Source organism: Talaromyces stipitatus, genomic scaffold (assembly GCF_000003125.1).
Source record: "Talaromyces stipitatus ATCC 10500 scf_1105507295511 genomic scaffold, whole genome shotgun sequence".
Lineage (NCBI taxonomy): Eukaryota > Fungi > Ascomycota > Eurotiomycetes > Eurotiales > Trichocomaceae > Talaromyces > Talaromyces stipitatus.
The window spans coordinates 1,438,801-1,459,026 of NW_002990119.1; the positions used below are offsets into that span (position 1 = coordinate 1,438,801).

The window sequence follows — 20,226 nt, forward strand, 5'->3', positions numbered from 1 at the left end:
GGGGGGGGGGGTAAAGAGGTGGTGCTAGCAGCTTCAGGTTAATATTCACAAGTGAAGGCGCCGCGTTGAGGAGCTGACGTGCCCAATCTGCAGGGACGTACTCACTCAGCGTTAGGAGTGTTAGATTCGGAAACAACAACGTGGCTAGGTAGTCGATTTGATTCTGGATCTTCTCGAGACCGAGATCGGAATGATTCCACACATCTAGATCCATCCAATCTCCATGCTTCCGACCGCGCGGGAAGGGTAATGTGCAAAGAGCGTACGGCAGAGCTACGCTTAGACCACGAGGAGGGTCTTTTGTTCTTCAAAACACAGGCATTGATGAATTGGGCAATTTTTGTGTTGAAAACCATATCTGTTCTTGGTCATCTTAGTCGTCATTGTCCACTCCGGGCTGCGAAGATGCAGAAGGTGAGTCGGGTTGTTCTGTGAGAGATTCTCTCCTGCCGTGTTGCCAACCGGTGTGGAAGTCAAGGTCTCGCCAATGGTATGCTTCTAGAAGTTGATGCAACCATTTGGAGGTTTTTAAGAGACTGGCAATGTCGGACGTAGACAAATGGCTGGCAAGATGGAATACAATTTCCACGGCGAGGGAAGAAAGTGCCATAGTCACGGTTCAGATATACCAATAGTCAGGGCAAGAAGAGAAATTTGGCTACCGAAGCTCAAAACGCAGTGGCCACGGGTTGCCTCATAGCATGCAGGTAAATTTTTGATGCCGGGTCTCACAATACAGCTATTAGGTCGATATGCAATTCGTGAAATTCAAAGCAGTTAAGGAAGATGGATAAAGAGAGAACATATCATAGTTTTGCGATAGATTCATCAAACTGAATCAAATAATTGCTGAGTCTCGAAAAGGCAAGATTACGACGCTAGATAAAGTATATGAATAGGCTGAAGAAAAAATAAGACATGCTGAATAAGCAGCAAAACGTTCCCACTAACTAATCCGGAAAATTATCTTAGGGTTCATACAGAGTGCTTGGGAGTTTACTGCAATTTTGTTCCTTTGGACTAAGGGTAACTCCTCATCCACATCAAGGTATACAGTAAGATCTATTCTTATCCCTTAAAAATCAGGCCTACACACAAGCCCTAGAAATCGCGCAAGCCTTAGTTTAGCGAACGTAAGTGAGAGTCTGTTTAACAAGCCACCCTCACCGAATCTGTAATAGCAAGTGATACTGACATAGATTCACCCTTTCAAGCTTCTCAACTTGTATGTGCTCTGAACAAACTCTAGATACTCTCTAGGGCTTTCCACCGTCTTCGCCAAGTTCAAAGGTAACAAAGAGACCTTATGATCCTTTCCCAGTAGGGATATTGAAGAACACTGCAGGCTTTTGATCATGATAAGCACGATCTACCCTATAGTATCCAATGCAATCGAATTGCATAATATCGTATTCAGAGAGATTCGAAACATTACAGTCCGCCCACTCCTCTGTACGGAAATCACTCGTGGCAGCCACAAAATCCATGATATTATTTCCCTTTCCGATTTTGTCTTTGGTGAGGAGCTAGCCGGAAATGACAATTTCCACAGGAATGATATTTAAGCTCTGTTTGCAAGCGATGTTATCTGTTTCTCAGTCTTTCTCATGTCACCTCCCAGGTGGAGTTACAAGTCGAGAGCCGTGGCTTTTCAACTCGCCGGGTCAGTAGAAATATTGGAAACAATAGCATTCCTCCAATTTATAAGAGTAATTTTTCATTGGGCTTGAGGGTTTTCGCGTCGGCTTCTGGTCAATTATGATCTCTTTGGCGAGTATGACGTCTTTAGTTACTAAAGACTTATTCGTCTTGTGCTTTGGAGTCCTAATGAGGGTTGCTGCCTCTAAGCCTCTGGCAGTCGTCGTCAACGCATCTTCTTTTCGGATTGCAGTATACCAAGCGGCAATGGGGTCAATACGCTTCTTATTCGTCACCCAGAACACTGTCCAACCCAAGTTCAGTATATTTTGACTGGGGCCATGTTTCAAGACGAATTATTGAAAAGCAGGCATTGTCATGCCTCGCCTGCGAATACCGCGGATAGTTGGCATTTGTGGATCATCTCAGTCCCTTACAACGCCATTCTCAACAAGAGTAGTAAATTTCCTCTTTGACAAAGCTGCCCTAACAAAGTCAAGCCGCGAAATATCTTATATATCAATTGAGCGAATTCCCATAGCACTTTGCATCCACCCACATTGAACACTGCGATCTCTGTATTCGTTTATTCGCAATGCGTGAGTAACTCCTTGTAACGAATCTAAGAATGGTGCGCAGAAGTCGTATGCGGATAAATTTTCCAGTTTGTACCCGTTCTATCATGAGATTGTAAATTGCAGCGATAAATGAGAGGGTTACGCAGGGGCTTTTTTGGGCTGTCGATGGTTATCTTTGCACGAATATACCATTTGAGCTCCTCTTCCGAGCCACATTTCATGCCCATGAAGCGAGCGGGGCTTTCTTCAACTGGCAAGTCTCTGTAGGCACTCGGGGAGGGAACCGGGTGATTATGCTATTTCCCATGTTTCTCAACCAGATATTATATCTAGCCCTAGCTGCACTTGATGCAGCTCTTTTACTGCGCAAGAACTTCTCGAAACTAGCTGCCACAGAGGAAATCTAGGGGTTTTCAGCTTCAACAAAATCAAACAAACGACTGATGTTGATGCTGTTTCTTTTGAGTGAGATGGTAACCTTGTTCCCGACAAAAATGGCCCATATGATTACATCTCAAGAGTGACAGAGTATCCGACGATGTAAGAGCATAGAGTAAGGTGGGCATCCAACTCCTACACGGATTTTTCGAGCATTTTGTAAGCGGACACAGCAAGATCTGCGCTTCGATCCAACCACTGCTGTACCTATCATCAACAATGATTATAAGCTCGGATATATCAAGCATCGAAATAACACAACCTACCAAGTCATGTTTTCCTATAGAGATCTCCGAGAGAATAACCTGAACATGACATGATCTACTATAGCGCGGTTCTTGAGGACCTGATCACCACCGTACACAAGCTCCACGTATTCTTTAGGCTTATGATTCAGACAATCTATCAATTCATACTGCACAGCGCACATCTTTGACGGAACATGCTGTGAAAGGAAAGCCACAGCCAGGATCTCGGGAAAAGTGAAGGCAGCATTTGCTTTTGAAGCAACCCTGAGTGTGGATATAAGCAAATATTTGGAGAGAAAGAAGTCGACTGATAATCAGGAAGCCTGTAGGCACTAAGGCTATATTACGGCGTGTCAAGTTGAGACTGTGGTGTAAGTGGGGGGTCATATAACCGGACAATCATAACATGAGTCATAACCTTGGAAGCCTAGGGTTCAGTATGGACTATATATACATCTCATTGTGACAAGGCAAAATATTGTTCCTCCTCATTTCCACGGTTCAAATGCGTCTGAATAACTATTAAAAGCATCTTTATTTATGCACAAACCAGTCGGAATTCTGATCTTCATCGACGAGAAGGAATCAAGCCCTCCAAAATGTGAACCTGATGCTCAAAACCTATTGACGGGCCTCATTATAAAATAGTACCAGATTAGTTTGAAACAGTTTGCTTGCAATTTCCACTGCCATTCCAACTTTCGACAGCAATAACCTGAAAATTGAGCTTTCCGAGATTCATACCATGTTGTTTCCAGGCATTAAAGTGGTTTTCCACGGTGATTGTTCCACTAGTTCTGCCAGAGTTGCGAATTGATATGTATTGGTTGAATGTTGAGGTGCCTTGAATTGAGGGCTCGTTCACGCGAGTATTTTCCCAGATAGTGTATGTGGCCCCATCACTATACACGGTTCCCTTTTGGGTGCCGGCTTGCTGCATATCCACCATCTCGTCGATGATATAGTACTCGACGAGCGGATCGGTGCTCCAACCATAGACGGACAGGCTAGCGAGTCCAGACGTGACGTCGAAGCTGCCTGAGTGCGTAATTGGCCTGGAAAAAAAGACAACTGTCAGTGGGCAGTAGGCATGATTTTATAGGGAGATTCAAGGTCCATACAAAGTATTTCCAGGGTTCCATCCAACACCAACTACAAAGTCGTCGTGCGTATTCCAAGAAACAGAGAACTCGCCATTTCCGGGAGAGAAATTCACTGTTCCACCAGTGACATAGTCCTGCTTGTAGTTTGTAGAGCGGCGGGACAGAGTTGCATTTTGACGAGCCATCATGAGCGGGTGATCCGGGCCCATAACAAAGTTATGAGGACCACGTTTTTCCAGCGAGGATTCATGAGAAAGCTCTGTTGGCGCTGCCAGTACTGATACTGCAACAGAAAGTAGCCAGGTAAGTTGAGCAATAGAACGCATTTTGTAATTTTCCGAATGACTCTTAGTAGATTGTTTGAATATCCTTGATGCTCAGCTGCCACGCCTTTTTAGAGACAAAGGATGTTTCAATGGCACCTCAAAGGCTTTATATAGTTATTCCATTCTTAGTACCCTTTTGATGCTTATGTCGTTTCATGTTTATGAACAATTTCAACGCTGGCTCACGGAGTGGATACTCAGACAAATTTTCCACAAATTGACTTAGGGCAACTAGCATATGATGATATTTCGAGCCTAATTTCCACCTCTCTGAAGTCTAGGAAATGTTTCAAGTAGCATCTTCGAAGTGCCTAAAACACCGAGATTCCGCAAATCCAAAAATAATGCAGAACATCTATCCACGACAGATCCACGGTTAAAGAAATCGATTTAACCGAAACTTCTCATTATTCCCCTTGGTGGAAAAATTCAATGCTTCCGAAGAGTAGTCACTCACAGTTACCTGAGGGAATGACTTGACGATATCCTGCTCAACTCGGTTCTAGGTTATATTATGACTCTTACCGACTAGACCAAATAGCTGCGCCCATACTAGATGATCTAGTATGGTATATACCTAGGTATGAAGAAAGGATGGGTGATGCCCCAAGAGGGTATCTGTGGGTGGGGAATATAGTCTAATTAAGGTCCTGGATCTCACTGCCAGGTCAATACCGTGTCACGAAAGTAGATTTCTGTAAACTACAAAACCGTTGTGAGTTAACCGAAGTTCTTAAGTACATGTATGATAATAAAGCTATTCCAGTGTCTATGTTCAGATACATCATCATATTTTTTTCATCAAACATTCCGAAAGAGTCTACCAGGACGTCTGTTAGACCGACATCTCTTCTTCTGACATCTCTTCTTCTGACATCCCTTCTTCTGACATCTCTTCTTCTGACATCCCTTCTTCTGACATCTCTTCTTCTGACATCGCTTCTTCCCACATCTCTTCGTCCATCCCCAGAATACTATCATAAACCTGCTGCGCACTCAAATTGTCAGAGCAGTCCAAATACTGAAGGTCATCAACCGGCACGTTTGGCATTCTCCCAAAAGGTGGGGTTTGGCGAGGAAAATCATGAGGTATATCCAAATTCGGACAACCATCTCCACCACCAGTAAAGGGATCAAACTCCGGAACAGGTTTCCACGTCACTGTCTTGACATAATAATCAATCTCGTTTGTTCTGGATTCATCTCTAATCCACCGGGCATCTCCCAGGGTTGAAGATCCTGTCCATCGGCTTGTCTTGATATCCTCTTTGTTGGCTTTGAAGACGATTCCATCTGCTCGCCGAAAGAACCATTTATCCACCGCAAGATTTGTGATGTAATCAATTTCCTCTTTTCGCCGGTCGACCATCTCGAAGTCCATACTGATCGTGGCGACCGACTTTGGGAATCTCACGGTATTCACCCATTTTGCATCAATGTGTATAGGCGAATTGTGCTCCCAGAACCAGAAATCTGTGTAACGAAGTGTAATCGTTATATGTTTAGGCTGAAAGCCCTCCATATCAAGTACTTCCTGTAATCTGGGCGAATCCTCCAACACGAACATTTGAGCGAACACCCTGATACGTTCAATCTGTGGTATCTCCATCCCATCCTGGTTCCGCGCAAAGTCTCTGAGCGTAGTCAGGTATTCTTTCATCCGTGCCACTGTGACGTGTTCACTTGGTGCCCTCGCAGTATTTGTCAGATAAAAACAGTGCTCTGCAAGAGCAAAAGGTAGGAACCATGTTTCTTGAAAGATACGTTTGCAAGTACGTAAAAGTTCTGTTGCTGTACGGCGTTTTGCCATGTATCCTGGGCGATACCAGTAAGTATCCCTGTCATATGACATGTGAGTGGTGATGTCTTCGTAGTCGGTCAGAGCATATTTGAAGATCAGAGATCGAATTTCTGCAGGAAGTACTGAGAATAGGGGGGATTGATATTGTAGGTTGATATTGCTCCGCAAGCTCAGAGATGGAGCTGTTAAGATGGATTCTATGGTATCGTCAACATCTTATGTCTATAGAGTATTTGTCAAATCCATCAACTGATACATACCAGTCATCATGCACAATAGTGACTCCTCTCATAAATACCCCACTCTCTGTGCTTGACGGACATGAATATAATAAACAGATGTATCTTTATACGGGAACTGTTGCATACAGGAAGGATGACTGGTAAAAGATAAAAGGGTGAAGGTGAAGCTATAAATACCCCACATGCCTTAATTTTCAGCCTCATCTGTAGTTGCCTAGAACAATGGCCCGATTTGATTTTACTTGGAATACATGGAATCATATGTTATTATTGTTAGTTTCAAGTTCAATAGCACTATTGATAATTGTGAAATTAGATATACAAAAGATGTTAGAACCAACTAGACCATAAATTGAACACATACTGTTGGAATACCGTTCCACCAAAAGGGATCCGTTTTCTAGTAAGTGATATTTGAGCTGTTCCAAGGCTCATAGTAGTTTCTAACACATACTATTTTATACAAAATTATATAGCAAGGCAAGAGGATCATGTATTGGGTATAGTCATGCAGTGAGGCATAATCCTGACTCTAAACCCCAGCTGGTAGGGTGTTGGGAGTCGATCTAAAGCGCATTCTGAATGTTCTGATATTGAACCATTCTGTATTAAGATAATCATGTTAGCTGGCTACAGTGTATAATTCCCCATGAAAACAAGCGCTGGGTATTGAGTGACTTACTTTTATGGCCTCCCTGTGTGACGGCTCAGTCAATAGATGCCTGATTGATGCCTTGGAGCCTTACACGTGATCTCGCTAATATGTCAACACCGCTCAGTGATCGCGCACTCCGTTCTCTTTCTTCCTTTCCTTATGTTTTGTATTCTCGTCGAATAGCACCTAGATTAGGCATAGGAATGGATTGTTATTGAGATCTGGCTTGGCACCCTCACACCCTGGACAGCTGATGCAGTAGTTCCAAAATATGTTGGCAGCAAGAGGACTAATAGCAGATGTTTGTCTATCCGACTAATAGAATATCAAAATGATTGATTAACGCGACCGGCTCATTCTACTCTGTGTCTAGCATATTCACCTCTGATTTCCTGAGTGATAAATTGTCAAATAAGTGAAAGGAGATGTGACAGTAGATGAGAGCGAGGAAATATCAAAAATCTATTTTTTTTACTCTATAGCATCACATGGATTCCCATTCGGCCATCGCCTTAGTTTGCCTATTGAAGCAGGAGGGAGTATTACCCGAGGACAGATTTGACAACTATAGCAAGCAGCTCTCCAACTTCCAATCCACCAGAACCCGACAGGAGACGCCCCAAGAATGCTATCCTCTCTATCTATGAGAGTGCATAGCAAACTTCAGGAGTTACGTTTCCTTCATAAACCACGAAAGCCGAGCGAGCAGCAACAGGGTGAATTCGACTTCTTAGTGGTTTTGGGTATCTGGTGTCCGTTTCGGCAGAATGGAATTTATGTGAGGTTCGTCCTACCCATCTTCAACGGACCACAGAGGGTTGCTGACATATCTTTAATACAGAGAATAAATCGCTACCAGAAAACAGTTATAGCTGAGAATCGCATGTCGTCTCCTGATTTAGGGCAAGCGGGCCCGTAAGCCTAGCAGTGAGCACCAAACCATATACGTATATCTACGCCAGCCCTAGTACATCCTATTTCAGCCTGACCAATCAACGCCCGGTTAACTCAATGGTAGAGTGTCAGGCTTTTATTGCCTCCAATGAGAACCTGAAGGTGTAAGTTGCTCGATGCACAGCAAATATCTATAACATAGATGCTAACGTCTACGCAGTGCGGGTTCGACCCCCGCATCGGGCTATAAACCAATATCCTCTTGTTGATTTTTTTAACTGGATGCCAGCAAGACTTTTACACTATCAGCGGTGACTCTTTTTTTTTTTTTTTTTTTTTTTTTTGGATAAGGCTATCGAATCGATCGTGTACAATTTATGAAGGCTTTCTGTTCAGGGAAAGCCAGTAAGGAGGCAATCGCTTCCTCTATGGTTTGCTTCGGCACATGTAACTTATGCTCCACAAGGGTGTCTTCTTGGAACATGGAGTAGCCCAATTGAATAGACTGCAGAAGAGACATGACTGAAATTATGATATATTCTTCATAACACCGGGAACGATCCTCTCAAGTGTTGTGGACAATTCCGCCCACAATTTTTTCTGGACTTCCTCACCCTCGTTGCTACGCACGAATTCAGAAGTCCTGGCAATAGGAGTGAAATCAGCTTTAACCCCGAGGGGAATCATCTGTGTTTAACTTACTCAGCAACCTTGCAATCACTCAAATATTGGCCATGGGTTTCTTTCCCACCAGCCGCTGCATGAAGGATTGTCCTAGCACCTTCTTCTGCCGAACGAGCAACGAGCTTTCGCCACGGTCTGAAGATGAGATGAAAGCTGACGCTTGCGTTTCTCATTACTTCGGTCTTGACGAATCCCGGATTGGCAATGGAGACTGTGATGTCGCCCGGTGATGTGGAGTTGGTGATTTGATTTGCGAGTCCGCGGACAATGAGGAGTTGGACGAGTTTGGAGACATAGTATCTTCATACTATTAGCATGATATCCTGACTAGAATAAATGGATAAAGCTACCTATTCTTCATATTAGCCCTCTCCTTATTCGCCAACTCTTTGAAAATATTCGGGGCTTTCCTCTCAGGAAAGTCTGTCATGAAATGGACAAAGGATCCAGTGAACGTCAAAACGTTCTCTTTTCCATACCGGACCGAGGTTTCTCGAAGCTTTGGTAGCAGTAACAGGCTTAACAGCATTGAGCTCACTACATTGACGGTGATAGTAGACTCATTGTCTTCCGCAAGCTCAAACTTGTACACGAGTATTCCTGCATTGTTGACCAGGATATCGAGTCGCTCTAGGCTTGACGCCCGTTCTGCAAATGCTTTGACGCTGTCATAGCTTGCAAGGTCTAGATGCCATACCTCAACAACGCCGGTACGGCCTGTAGACTGGATGATAGATTTGGCAGCTGCCTCACCCTTCGCTGTGTTCCGAACGGCGAGGATGACTTTGGCCGCATCTAGGAAGACAAAGTATCGGGCTGTTTCGAGACCGATTCCTACATTAGAACCGGTAACGATGATAGTTAGGCCAGAATACCGCTTCGTAGGAACTGGTAAAGTCACGCAGAGCTGTGAATGAAGCCAATCACGGAAATCCATGGCTGTACCTGGAAAATGATAGATAGCTGCGAATGAAGTCTTTTTGCCTTCTGTAATACAATTGATGTTAAAAAATATGAGTACGAAAGTGTCTTTGAACACCTCTTTATACTTGAGCAAGCCAGGTTTAAGGGAAGCCAGTCGATATTATAATCGCCTCTGATTGGTCGAACTAAAGATTAGAGATAGACGCATTAGCCCTAATACTAGTCCTACAACGGCTTAGTGGTGAAAGCAACTTGCATAAGTGGATCCTTTGAAAGCCGGTTGCAGCCTCAGGCGACCCACCCTCTTCTTTATCTTCTATCCAGATCTCCCTTTCCATGTTTTGATCTCAAAAAACTACGATAATCTGTACCACGTGAGAAATGCCAATGGCTACCGTTGAGTTGGCGCCTATGCCCCAATTAGCTGAAGCTCGATGCAAGGATGACGACTGGACCGGTCTGAGCGACAAGGCCGAACGACGGAGAAGGCAAACTCGGCTCGCTTTACGAGCGCTTCGTATGTATTTGGCTTTCCTTTCGTGTCAGGAATATGGTTCTAGTTCATCAGCTAATTTGCTGCCTGTAGGAAAGCGTAAAGCAGCGCAGCGCGCGGTAAGGCTTGAAAGTGGCACTGAAAAGTTCATTACACATTATAGAGAACCGGGGCAGAACTCTCAACTCCATCTCGCGTCAACGCTTATTATTCCATCTTATGTCAGCGTCAATGGACGTATCGTCCCAGAGAGATATCTATACCCACTGTCTCGGGATCATCTCCTACCTCTTCTCGAGTACAATATCTACCGAGCGACAATCACAAACCTACTAATAATAGGTCATATGCACCTTATCCATGAAAATTGCGGCTTTCATGGTCCCCTCACTATCTTTCCGAACCCTTACCAAGGCATTAGTATACCACCGGCTCTAAGGCGTACCATTCTCCAGCAAACCGTCTCATACCCGGATTGGGTTGATCTCATTCCATCTCCTCAAATGAGAGACAATGCGATTAGAACGCAGCACCTCTTTACTAATAAAGATCTTGCGTCCGATATCCTCACTGGGATGATGGGTCAAGAGGATAGAAAGGATCCTGGGATGTTAGTATGGTCCGATCCATGGGACCCGAGCGGTTGGGAACTTACGGAAGGCTTTGTGAAGAAATGGGGGTTTCTAGTTCAGGGATGCTACGATCTGTTTCGGTCAACCAACTATTGGAGGAATGTTCGAGGAGAGAGGCCATTGTCTTTAGCAGCGAGATAGGTATCTGTATATTCCACAGTGGGTATTGGTCATGCGGAATTATGAAGAATGTATAATATATAGTTAAGACAGATGATTAGTGGACAAATATTCCGAATCTCAGTGCGATGAAACGATAATGTCTTGCAAATACCTGAAGGCCTCTCACTTCCTCCTCCTACGGGAAGATGGCTCATAGAGCTCTTCTACCCTCGCAAATCTCATAATACGGCCGCTCTGTCCCTCTGGATGCTATATAACCCCCTTGATATCCTTATCACGAGCGATAACCGTTCTGGTAAATCCTTTGGCATCTTTGACCTCAAATCTGGTACCGTTAGGAAGGGTCTCCATCACTTTGCCCTGTGAATTCTGCAGGTTGCACAGAAAGATCTGGGACCTATTCGCAGGCACTTCGTAATAGCTTCCGCCGGATGGAAACAGCTGCCGCTCGTCTCTATTGTGATACTTGTCCGGATACTTTTCTTCCGGTGTATCCTGGTTTCACAGGCCGTGCATTATTCACATTCTGTTGAATACTGCTGTACCGCCGTATATGTGATGGTGGTCCATTTTCGTGTTCTCGCTGATTATATGAGATTTAGCCAGTTAAAATGTGTTTAAATCATTCAGTACATCATGGTATGAAACTAGCATACCTAAGCGCCGTCACCAATTATGATACTTAGGGGGGTAGAACAAAGAGCGACAGCTGGTGGCACTAAACTATCGGCTGCTATGTGCTTCAAATGCAATGGCAATACTCTAGTTTCAACCTGTAAATTGTACAACAGCAATGACTCAATATTTTTCGATTAATAGGTGGCATTCCTCTGACCACCTGAAACTTGGTACTATCTTCGTTGTGGCCGTATAAGCACAATTTAGTTGGTATTTTCATCACGTGTCTGGACGTGCTAAGAACTATTTAATAGCCTCCGGTGTCCGATAATAACTTTCCAACTCTCATCAAGAGTCCAAGTCAGTCGTTTTCAATCAACCATGGCAGCGGATTTAAATTTGAACATCGATGCCTTGCAGTATCCCGACGCAGCGTTTACAGGGAAATCGCCAACGTCAACTAGGTCTCTATCTGATAGAATTACGTCTGTCTTCAGACCAGACCCAAGCCATTCGCCAGTGGGCGTCGATATATCCACCCCGAAAGGGTTCTTACCAACTGATTATAAAGCATTTCTCATCCTCCGAGACCTTTTGCAGCCACCTTTTTTTTCCCACAACCTAGAATTTGCGGAAATTGCTATGCGATTTATACATAAGAATAATGCTTACACAAGCAATGAGTTCCTTGGAACCTTAAATTTCCCAGGTATATGTAAAAGTGCTACTAATCTGTATCTGATTCAACCCCTATTCCTGAGGTCGTTGGCATCTTATCCTTGGCCAGACCGCATATTATACATCAAACTTCGTACCAAGACGATTCTCGCACCAACCATGGAAATATACAGGTAGATTAGCAACTAGACCTTTCAGAGTAAACGGTCATACTATAAATGATGGAATCTCTGGATAACGTTCCCAAATTCTGAAGCAAACCGTGGAACGCCAACTATCGGCAGAAAGGCAGCAACAACAGATTTCCCGAATAAGTAATTTTTCATACTTGAATCTAGATTATGCTTCCTACAACCATACTACTTTGTATAGGTATGACTGTTTATTGCGTATTGTCTTCTTTTTGTTCTATGGGATATACTCGAAGATTTATGTATGTATCCCAGTGTTCTCCTGTGAATTAGTGTCTCTCATGTTCCGGCTCCTTCTTTCTATGTGGCTTCGCTGCCTAGACATGTTCATACATTCACATCATACAACTCTGAATCTTATTATCATTATTATTGCCTTTGAATGAATCCATTGTTTTGATTGTCGTTTGCAATTGTCATGGTGTAAGGATTATATAGAATAAGTAAAGTAGCACATTAACTCTTAGATAGGCAGCGATGCCAACCATGGAACTACAGTGCACATTTACATATAATAAAAGTATTACCTCCGCTCAAAGAAAAGAAAATCGCCTTTCTTCCCATATCAACTCATCTACTTGCTCTTCAGGCATAAAGAGATTCGGATTAGCTGGCAACCTCGGAATTGCTTCTCTTTGCTTAATTGCTCCTTCCTCTCTCAAAGACAGTAACTTCTGGTCTCGCTGAGTAATTGTACACACAATACTCGCTACCTGTACACAACAATCAATCATGCCGTCCACAATAATGCGCTATCCCGTTGAGCCTTTCCGGCCTCGAGGACAACAGTCGAAAATGCCAGCTTCTCAGCCACAGGAGATGCAGAACGGAAATGGACACGCTGTGCACCCTCCTAGTGCTAGCAATCGCCAGCCACCATCCCGTCCTCCTGTGGTGAATGGTTCGGATGCTTATGTCCAGTATAACATGCAGCAAAACGGGAATGCTGAATATTGGCCATGCCAGCTAAATGATCATTGGGCTCCTGGAATGAACGAATTCAACAACTTTCCTCCTTCGACAAACAGACAAGGCTATCCGAGTTTCATGGACGGATGGCCTGCATTTCGTCCCCATACAGCTCCTCTTCCGGAGTTGATGTGGCCAGGGGCGCCATCGCAATGGCGCTCAAATCAGAGCTCCCCTTTAGCACCTTTCCCTTCTCCTTCTTTATTTGACAAAGGAGGTGAGGGCTTTTATCCTGATGGTCATCCATATCAAGCTATCGAATTCAGTCAAATCCCCCCTCCGGCAATGCCCCCTCCACCTCGGTGGATGCATCCTGCGCAGCCACATTACATGCGGACCGCGAAGTTTGATGATCCTGAAGCAAAGATATTCGTTGGAGAGTAAGTACCGAACCACTTCATTTGTTAACAACTGTACTAACTGACCGATCCAGTCTACCTGTCAGAATGACAACGGACCAGTTATACCATGCATTGAAAGAGACATTCAGTCCTTTCGGAGAATGCAAAATCAATGTTATATGGACGACTAAGCGCGGACCGGGGGGGGTTGAAAGATCTTTGCCGACTGGTTGGATCCAATATAAGGTATGCTCCCAAATAGAACGGTTCCAAACACTATCAGAAGGAGCGGGCATGCTGACAATCTCCTTAGACTGTGTTCGACGCGGCAAAGGCATTGGACATCGACAAGGAATCTGGCTTCGTCATTGGAAACCGTGCAGTGAGAGTTGATCGAGCTGATGGCAAGAGTAAGTTCATCCTTATATAAATTATCTGGTTAGACCACTCTAACAAGCTAGGAATCTGCCGTATTTGGCCTTCCATCCCATGTGCAAGACCAAGTCTGGTCGAGTTCAAAAATGTCGTCGTCCAATTTATCAAATATCTTCGTGATCCCTATGGATATCACATGATGTACCATGTCTCCAACGGGATTGACATGGTAGAGAAGAATTATGGAGGACGACTTTACACCGTTCCCTCCATAGGAGTCCTATTCAGACGAGTTGAGGACGCAAGTTACGCACAGAGTGTAAGATCAGAGCCTCTTCTTGTCTTCTCGTCATTCACGTAGCTAACCAATGTCTGTGGAAAGAAATTTGCCACGTTTACATCACACTTCAAGCTCAAGATTGAGCATGTCGACTGCGGCACCCCCAAGTGGAGACAAGGTCCCGTGTCTTTGGAGCTTCTCAACGTCCTCTTGCTAGACACTGGAGAAAAATGGCAAGAAGAATTGATCCGTTCTCGTCGCGGTCTGCGAGAAAGGAATGTAGAATTTCCGCTTGGAAAGTTGGCCAGGTATCCGGAACGGATTGGCAAGAAGTTGATTCCACGATCTATACTTGAACATCCTCGACTTAAAAAAGATGTCTTTGGCTTCAAGGATGCAGAATGGTTAGACATTCATCAAGAGCCGCCTACGAGCCTTGCCATGGCCAACAGTAGTCGGAAGACTACTCAGACGAACAGCTACTCCAATTGTGGATCCACTGGTAAGGCTAATGGTGATCACTCTCATGCCAGTCAAAAGATAAATGGCGAATATCGCAGCCAAGTGAACGGAAAAGCTAGTAACCAGACAAACGGTGAAGCTATTCATCAGAAGAATCATGAATCCAACCATCGCGAAACTGGCGGATCCGAGCATCAAGAGAATGATGGAACCAATGATCAGCCAAACGGTGCTTGACCTCTTATCTAGATTTAGAACGGACGAGATATCTGGCGTTGCGGCTTTTTTTTTTTAGCAGAAAAAGGTTCGGTATGGTTTTTGCTTAGACGGAGACGGAGAATTATTGCCTTCACAAGACTCCCTATTCTTAGAATACCTGTTACTTGGTAGTTAGCTATCATTCCTCTCTTTAACAATATGTTTGTGCTGTTGACTACTTCCGCTCAGTCCATCAGAACCCTAAGTCCATTCCAAGGTATATCTCTGAAAGTCGTATCAGGCTGCAGCCATTTCGAACGTAACAATTCCTGCTTTTCAACGAATGCAAAGAATAATGATCGATAAATGCTGCCAGTGTTCGCGTCGAAAAAGAAAGAATGAGGAAGTGAGTATGTTGGTTGAGGTATATGTCTGGCATACTCTGGGGGAAGAAGCGATGTCCCACTCACCAAGCAACCGCCTACCGGCAGAAACATCACTCTTCCAACTCTTTCTACCAGCCAACGTTTATATCTATTCCATCGTTATTTTCTTCTAGTGATTCATTGCCGTGTTTGATATATAGTAGGATTGACAGGATCAACTCAAGAACTGTGAATCTGGCGAGAACGAGTCGATTCTTGCGGAGCGTTGACAACGACGTGGTGGGGTCTAAGTTTCCGGTACGTCCTTCATCGCTTTCAATCAACAACCTTATCAAAAAGAACCTTACTCTGATCAAGTGGACGACAAGTCTGGCGATATCAACGTTGGGCCCATGTCTGAGTGAACTTCTCTGTCACTGTACGGCTTTCCTTCACTATCCTCGAGTCAAAACAATGTTTGACCGAGTCAAGAAGAAACTAAACGCAATGGCTGGCAATACCAAATACAAGCTCACCCAAGAGCAAAAAGATCATTTCATGAAATACGGCTATCTCCGAGTCCCTGACTGCTTCACTCGTGAAAAAGCTGCCGAATGGACCAAAGATATTTGGACACGCTTGGGTTATTCGCCCACTGATAAAGAAACGTGGACATCCGAGAGAATCCACATGCCCCCGCATCGACATGAACCTGTCAAGACATTCGCCCCAAAGGCGTGGGCAGCGATCTGTGAAGTTGTCGGTGGTGAGGACCGGGTTTTGGATGAGGCTGCAGTATGGAATGATGCATTTATCGTGAATTTGGGTACCAAGGAGGCTGAAGGGAAAGAATGGCCGCATCCAAAGGAATTGTATGGATGGCATGTCGATGGGGATTTCTTTATTCATTTCCTGGATTCGTGTGAGCAAGGTCTACTGGTCATTCCGCTTTTTAATGATATCGTCGAGCATGCTGGTGGAACGGTGATTTGTCCGGACTCCATTCCCTACATGGCGAAACATTTGGTGAGTTAATATCTGTCCTCATTGACACTTCATTGCTAATACATCTCAGTATAACCATCCCGAAGGGGTCTCACCACATATGGTTCCTCGCGGCGGTCAACTTGAGGGCGAATACAAGGATGGTTTCTACACACGAATCATCAGTCAATGCTCCGAGTTCCACGAAATGACAGGTAAAACCGGCGACGTTATACTCCTCCATCCGTTGATGGTTCACTCCGCATCAGTCAACACGCTGCGCATCCCACGAATTATTACCAATCCGCCCGTCATGTTGAGGGAACCTTTTCGATTCGACCGCCAGAACCCAAATGACTCCAGCCTCGTCGAGCGTAAGACACTACAATCCCTGGGTGTTGATCGACTTGACGATTGGAAAATCGTTGGCGAGAGGGAGATGGTTGTTCCTGAGCGATTGCGTGCCCAGGCTGCGATGAAAGAGGAGGAGATGAAACGATTGGCTGCTTCATAGCCTAAGTAATCTTGCTTGTATTCTTACTTTATACTTACTCAAGTACAAGGGGCATTACCATCTACGGGGTCCTCCGAATTCATAATGCTCATACTTGTGCGAGAAGGATTATACCTAATACAGAGGCCTCTAACTAACTGTACAATACTTATACTGCTCGCGAGAATATCCACTAACCCCAGGCTCTCCAGGTCCATCTTCAAGTACCGAATTTGCGAGATTGATATGTATGCCCAGAGACCTCGAATACAGATCCTATCGAGCAGTCAAACTTCTCTCCTACTCCTCCAGAGGCCTTACAATGCGAATGTCATCACTCAAGACTATCCTGGATCGATCTCTAGAGCCAACTCCAATACAGTATCCTATCAACATGTCAAATTTTCCGTCTAGTCCTCTGGAAGCCATTAAATACGAATAATACCATTTGACCATGTCTTCGATATCCGTCGGGAGTCGTGTCGAGTACAGTAAATCAATTGATCAGTATAGCTTCTTTCCACTTCTCAGTAGGTCTCCCAATACAGATATCACCACTCTTGGATACCCTCGATCAACCTCGAGAGTCAACTACAATACAACTATCCTATCTATCGATCGACATACTCTTTCATTCCTTGACAGCCTTCCGATACAACATCACTACTCGACCATACGTTCAATCAGCCTCCGAAGTCATCTACAGTCTACAACGCCTATGATTCGAACGCACAAGAACGAGATCATCGACGAATATGATGAGTTCCTTTTTAGTCTGGTCCTAGTGATCAGACTTTTTAACTCCGGCGCGCTCCTCCCAACCTTCCTTTTTTGTTTTTGTCTTTAGTTTTCAAGACAAAAACATTCCAAGATGAACAAAAAGAAATCATGACTCAAAACAAGAAAAAAAGGAAACCAGAGTGCTTCACAAATCGTCATCATACTCACACTTTAGTCACTAGAAAACAGAGAAAGGAAAAGAAAGAAGTCATAGAGAAGTGAGGCGAACCTCACTTCTTGGCCATGATTACCATGGCCTCTTCGATGGATAGGTCCACCGGGATCTGCTGCTCTTCTCGGTCGAACTTACCCCCGACCTTCTTCTCTTCCTCACCACCACCCTCTTTCTCTCCAACATCTGGGTCGGATACCACCTTGTCAGCTGGCTTACGAGTCAAAGTGACCTTCATGCGCGATTTGGGGATATTGGCCCCCGCCTTGACGGTCTTGGAGAACTTCTCAGCCCTCTCCAACGCCTCAGTCAATGCAGGACCAAGCTGTTCTTTGACGCTTTCGAGGGGACACCCGAGGATCTGGCGGGCGGTTTCCATACTAATACCAGACATCTTCATGTTGTTGCGACGCTTGGGACCGAGATTGGGCCAGGGACACTGGAAGGCATTCCCCCATCCGTTCATGAGTCCTTTGTCGAAGACGATGTCCTTCTCGCCTTCACGCTTCTTGCGAGCCATCAAGGTCTCAAAGTCGAATTTCATAGGCTCACCAGTCACGATGATGTGGATTTTACCCTTGTTGTCTTTCTGGAGATTAACGACGACGGTTTGAACAAGGGACTTGGTGTATGGTGGGACAGATTCTGAAACCCACAGCTCGGCGATGGTTTCCACTCGTGCGTAATTGAAGTACATGATCACGACGTACTTGGTAGCACCTTGGCTCTGAGTGAACCACCAGTCAGCGCAGTATTGGAGATACAAGCGTGAAGCAGTGTTGGAATACGCAGGGCCTGTCTCAACGACCAAAGTGGGCCAAGGCTTCTGGTTTGCATCAACTTGGAGACTGCAGTTGCTACGTGGGATGAACATGCGATCACAAGAGTGAGTTGATTCGTGAGCAGCTGGATTTCCGTCGAGGATGATGGCACCACGGCTGTAACGGGATTGGTTGTAGACGAACTCCCACTCCTCTCCGGAGATGCCCATTGCAACCAAATTTTTGTTGAGACCGTACTTGAAACGGCCCAAAGCATGACCCTGAACTCCCATATCGGTGTCATCATAGATCATTTCAGACGCAGGCAATGATTCCATATAACGCGTCTCCTTCGCAATGTGGAGGATGAGAGTCTGCTGAGCTTCGAGATGAGTGAAGCGACAGTGAGGGGCGATGTTCCAATCCCAGACGATGTCGTTTTGAAAGACGGCGGAAGGAACAGGCTTCAGCATGACCAGTTGCACGTTGCTGCGTTCATCTTTGACGTCCTCTGTCATTGTTTTCATGAGCAGGTAGAGATGGCCCTTGTTGATGAACACGACCTTGGAAAGCTCAGAAGCGTTACTGTTGATTAAAGAACGCAATGCAGCTGGGAACGCCTCAGCAGGCCACTGGTCTGGGTGAAGCTCCATGGTACGTAACTTAAGCTGGTATTGCAAGTTACCAAGCTCGTTATCAGTGAGGACTCCGCCAAAAGTGGACTTAGACGCAGGAGCCATTGCGTCCTTACGACTGGAAGAGGGGCTGACACGACGACGTCGGCGAGAACCTGGTGGACGACGTGGAGTGGTGGAAAGTGAGGGAATAAGGGGGTTTGGAGAAATGTGAGAAGAACGAGCACGAGAAGAAGATGCTAGTGAGCGAGGACGAGATGATGGTCCTGCTGATGAGGGAGAGATATGAGAATGGGTAGATCGAGACGAAGAAGGTCGAGTCGATGAGGAAGACAGTCGAGACTTGGTACACTGGGAGCAACAGCCAGTTGAAACTGGACTAGGTGATGAAATGTGATGAGATTGTATCTGAGGTTGGGAAACAGGATGAGTTGAGAATGAACGTGCAATGGAATTTGAAGAGATTGCAGAGGTTGCAGGAGGACGAGAAGACGAGGTCAGACTCGAGGAAGAAGAGTTTTCTGTGGGATGAGCCTCGCTTGACTCGCTTAAGGCCCCCAAGCCACGTCCCTTTTTACCTGTCTTGTTGGGCTTTAAGGAAGGCATCGTGAGTTGCTTTGCCGCATGATACAGCGGCTGTGCTGGTAAGATGATGTTGTCGTGAGGGAGAAAGAAGGATTGAGAATGAAGTCGTGAAGGATGCAAACAAGACACACAAAGCAAAGTTGTCAAAGGGAAGAAATTTTTCGTAGGAGGGGATGGGGATGAAGAAAAATATCAACTGGGCAATCATGTCAGCTGACTAAGTTGGGAGTTGGGAGTGCTCAGGAGAAATACAAACAATTCACTGTTTGATAAATAATCTCACTTTGAGGCACTCAGGCAGATATCCTAAACGTAGTTGTCTATATAGACAGTATACTCTTACAGTGAGAAGCTATGATATGTCTCTTCCACCTTAACAAGCTTATTTGCAGGCCATCTGTTCATGTTCAGCAGTTTATTATGAGAAACAAAGAGGTCTAATATCAGTTTCAAGATCAACCGTTCTTTATGGCAGTACTTCAACAGCATTGGATGATGAGCTGACTAGATCCTTGAATGGCAACGAGACGGCACACTGTAAGTTCAACAGAGATTCTTCA

General features: G+C 44.9%; 7 protein-coding genes and 1 non-coding gene across 8 annotated transcripts, besides 2 other annotated features; 4 read left to right on the forward strand and 4 right to left on the reverse strand.

The window, feature by feature from the left end:
- Positions 1-3,292: 3,292 nt before the first annotated feature.
- Positions 3,293-4,393, reverse strand: TSTA_102510 (endo-1,4-beta-xylanase 1 precursor, putative). Its single transcript, XM_002486214.1, has 2 exons — positions 4,024-4,393; positions 3,293-3,957 (listed from the first exon to the last, which is right to left on the reverse strand). Exons 1-2 carry the CDS (start codon positions 4,329-4,331, stop codon positions 3,558-3,560), a joined length of 708 nt encoding a protein of 235 aa, XP_002486259.1. The 5' UTR covers positions 4,332-4,393; the 3' UTR covers positions 3,293-3,557.
- A 773-nt stretch (positions 4,394-5,166) lies between these two features.
- TSTA_102520 (uncharacterized protein) lies at positions 5,167-6,399 on the reverse strand (the record flags this gene model as incomplete). Its single annotated transcript, XM_002486215.1, has 2 exons — positions 5,167-6,314; positions 6,393-6,399. 2 exons carry the CDS (start codon positions 6,397-6,399, stop codon positions 5,167-5,169), a joined length of 1,155 nt encoding a protein of 384 aa, XP_002486260.1.
- Positions 5,178-5,289: a sequence feature (CT-rich).
- A 1,627-nt stretch (positions 6,400-8,026) lies between the features above and the next one.
- Positions 8,027-8,169, forward strand: TSTA_102530. Its single transcript has one exon. It is a non-coding gene; the product is annotated as a tRNA-Lys (tRNA).
- A 72-nt stretch (positions 8,170-8,241) lies between these two features.
- Positions 8,242-8,267: a microsatellite.
- A 184-nt stretch (positions 8,268-8,451) lies between these two features.
- TSTA_102540 (short-chain dehydrogenase/reductase family protein, putative) lies at positions 8,452-9,544 on the reverse strand (the record flags this gene model as incomplete). The annotated part of the gene is made up of 3 exons (XM_002486216.1): positions 8,452-8,566; positions 8,626-8,907; positions 8,958-9,544. 3 exons carry the CDS (start codon positions 9,542-9,544, stop codon positions 8,452-8,454), a joined length of 984 nt encoding a protein of 327 aa, XP_002486261.1.
- A 330-nt stretch (positions 9,545-9,874) lies between these two features.
- TSTA_102550 (uncharacterized protein) lies at positions 9,875-10,797 on the forward strand (the record flags this gene model as incomplete). Its single annotated transcript, XM_002486217.1, has 2 exons — positions 9,875-10,048; positions 10,118-10,797. The coding sequence occupies exons 1-2, from the start codon at positions 9,913-9,915 to the stop codon at positions 10,795-10,797; spliced, it is 816 nt and encodes a 271-aa protein (XP_002486262.1). The 5' UTR covers positions 9,875-9,912.
- Positions 10,798-12,998: 2,201 nt separating this feature from the next.
- TSTA_102560 (uncharacterized protein) lies at positions 12,999-14,930 on the forward strand (the record flags this gene model as incomplete). The annotated part of the gene is made up of 5 exons (XM_002486218.1): positions 12,999-13,615; positions 13,669-13,822; positions 13,890-13,986; positions 14,038-14,270; positions 14,334-14,930. The coding sequence occupies 5 exons, from the start codon at positions 12,999-13,001 to the stop codon at positions 14,928-14,930; spliced, it is 1,698 nt and encodes a 565-aa protein (XP_002486263.1).
- A 477-nt stretch (positions 14,931-15,407) lies between these two features.
- TSTA_102570 (uncharacterized protein) lies at positions 15,408-16,818 on the forward strand. Its single transcript, XM_002486219.1, has 3 exons — positions 15,408-15,574; positions 15,646-16,282; positions 16,332-16,818. Exons 2-3 carry the CDS (start codon positions 15,731-15,733, stop codon positions 16,752-16,754), a joined length of 975 nt encoding a protein of 324 aa, XP_002486264.1. The 5' UTR covers positions 15,408-15,574; positions 15,646-15,730; the 3' UTR covers positions 16,755-16,818.
- Positions 16,819-17,743: 925 nt separating this feature from the next.
- On the reverse strand, positions 17,744-19,687 carry TSTA_102580 (uncharacterized protein; the record flags this gene model as incomplete). Its single annotated transcript, XM_002486220.1, has 2 exons — positions 17,744-17,856; positions 17,905-19,687. 2 exons carry the CDS (start codon positions 19,685-19,687, stop codon positions 17,744-17,746), a joined length of 1,896 nt encoding a protein of 631 aa, XP_002486265.1.
- Between the last annotated feature and the right edge of the window lie 539 nt (positions 19,688-20,226).

Excerpts from the sequence above, each read along its gene's own strand:
- TSTA_102510 (XM_002486214.1), bottom strand. The coding sequence starts at position 4,331 with ATGCGTTCTATTGCTCAACTTACCTGGCTACTTTCTGTTGCAGTATCA. Across the intron at positions 3,958-4,023 it reads TGGAACCCTGGAAATACTTT|GCCAATTACGCACTCAGGCA; the intron begins GTATGGACCTTG and ends CTTTTTTTCCAG.
- TSTA_102570 (XM_002486219.1), top strand. The coding sequence starts at position 15,731 with ATGTTTGACCGAGTCAAGAAGAAACTAAACGCAATGGCTGGCAATACC. Across the intron at positions 16,283-16,331 it reads CCTACATGGCGAAACATTTG|TATAACCATCCCGAAGGGGT; the intron begins GTGAGTTAATAT and ends AATACATCTCAG.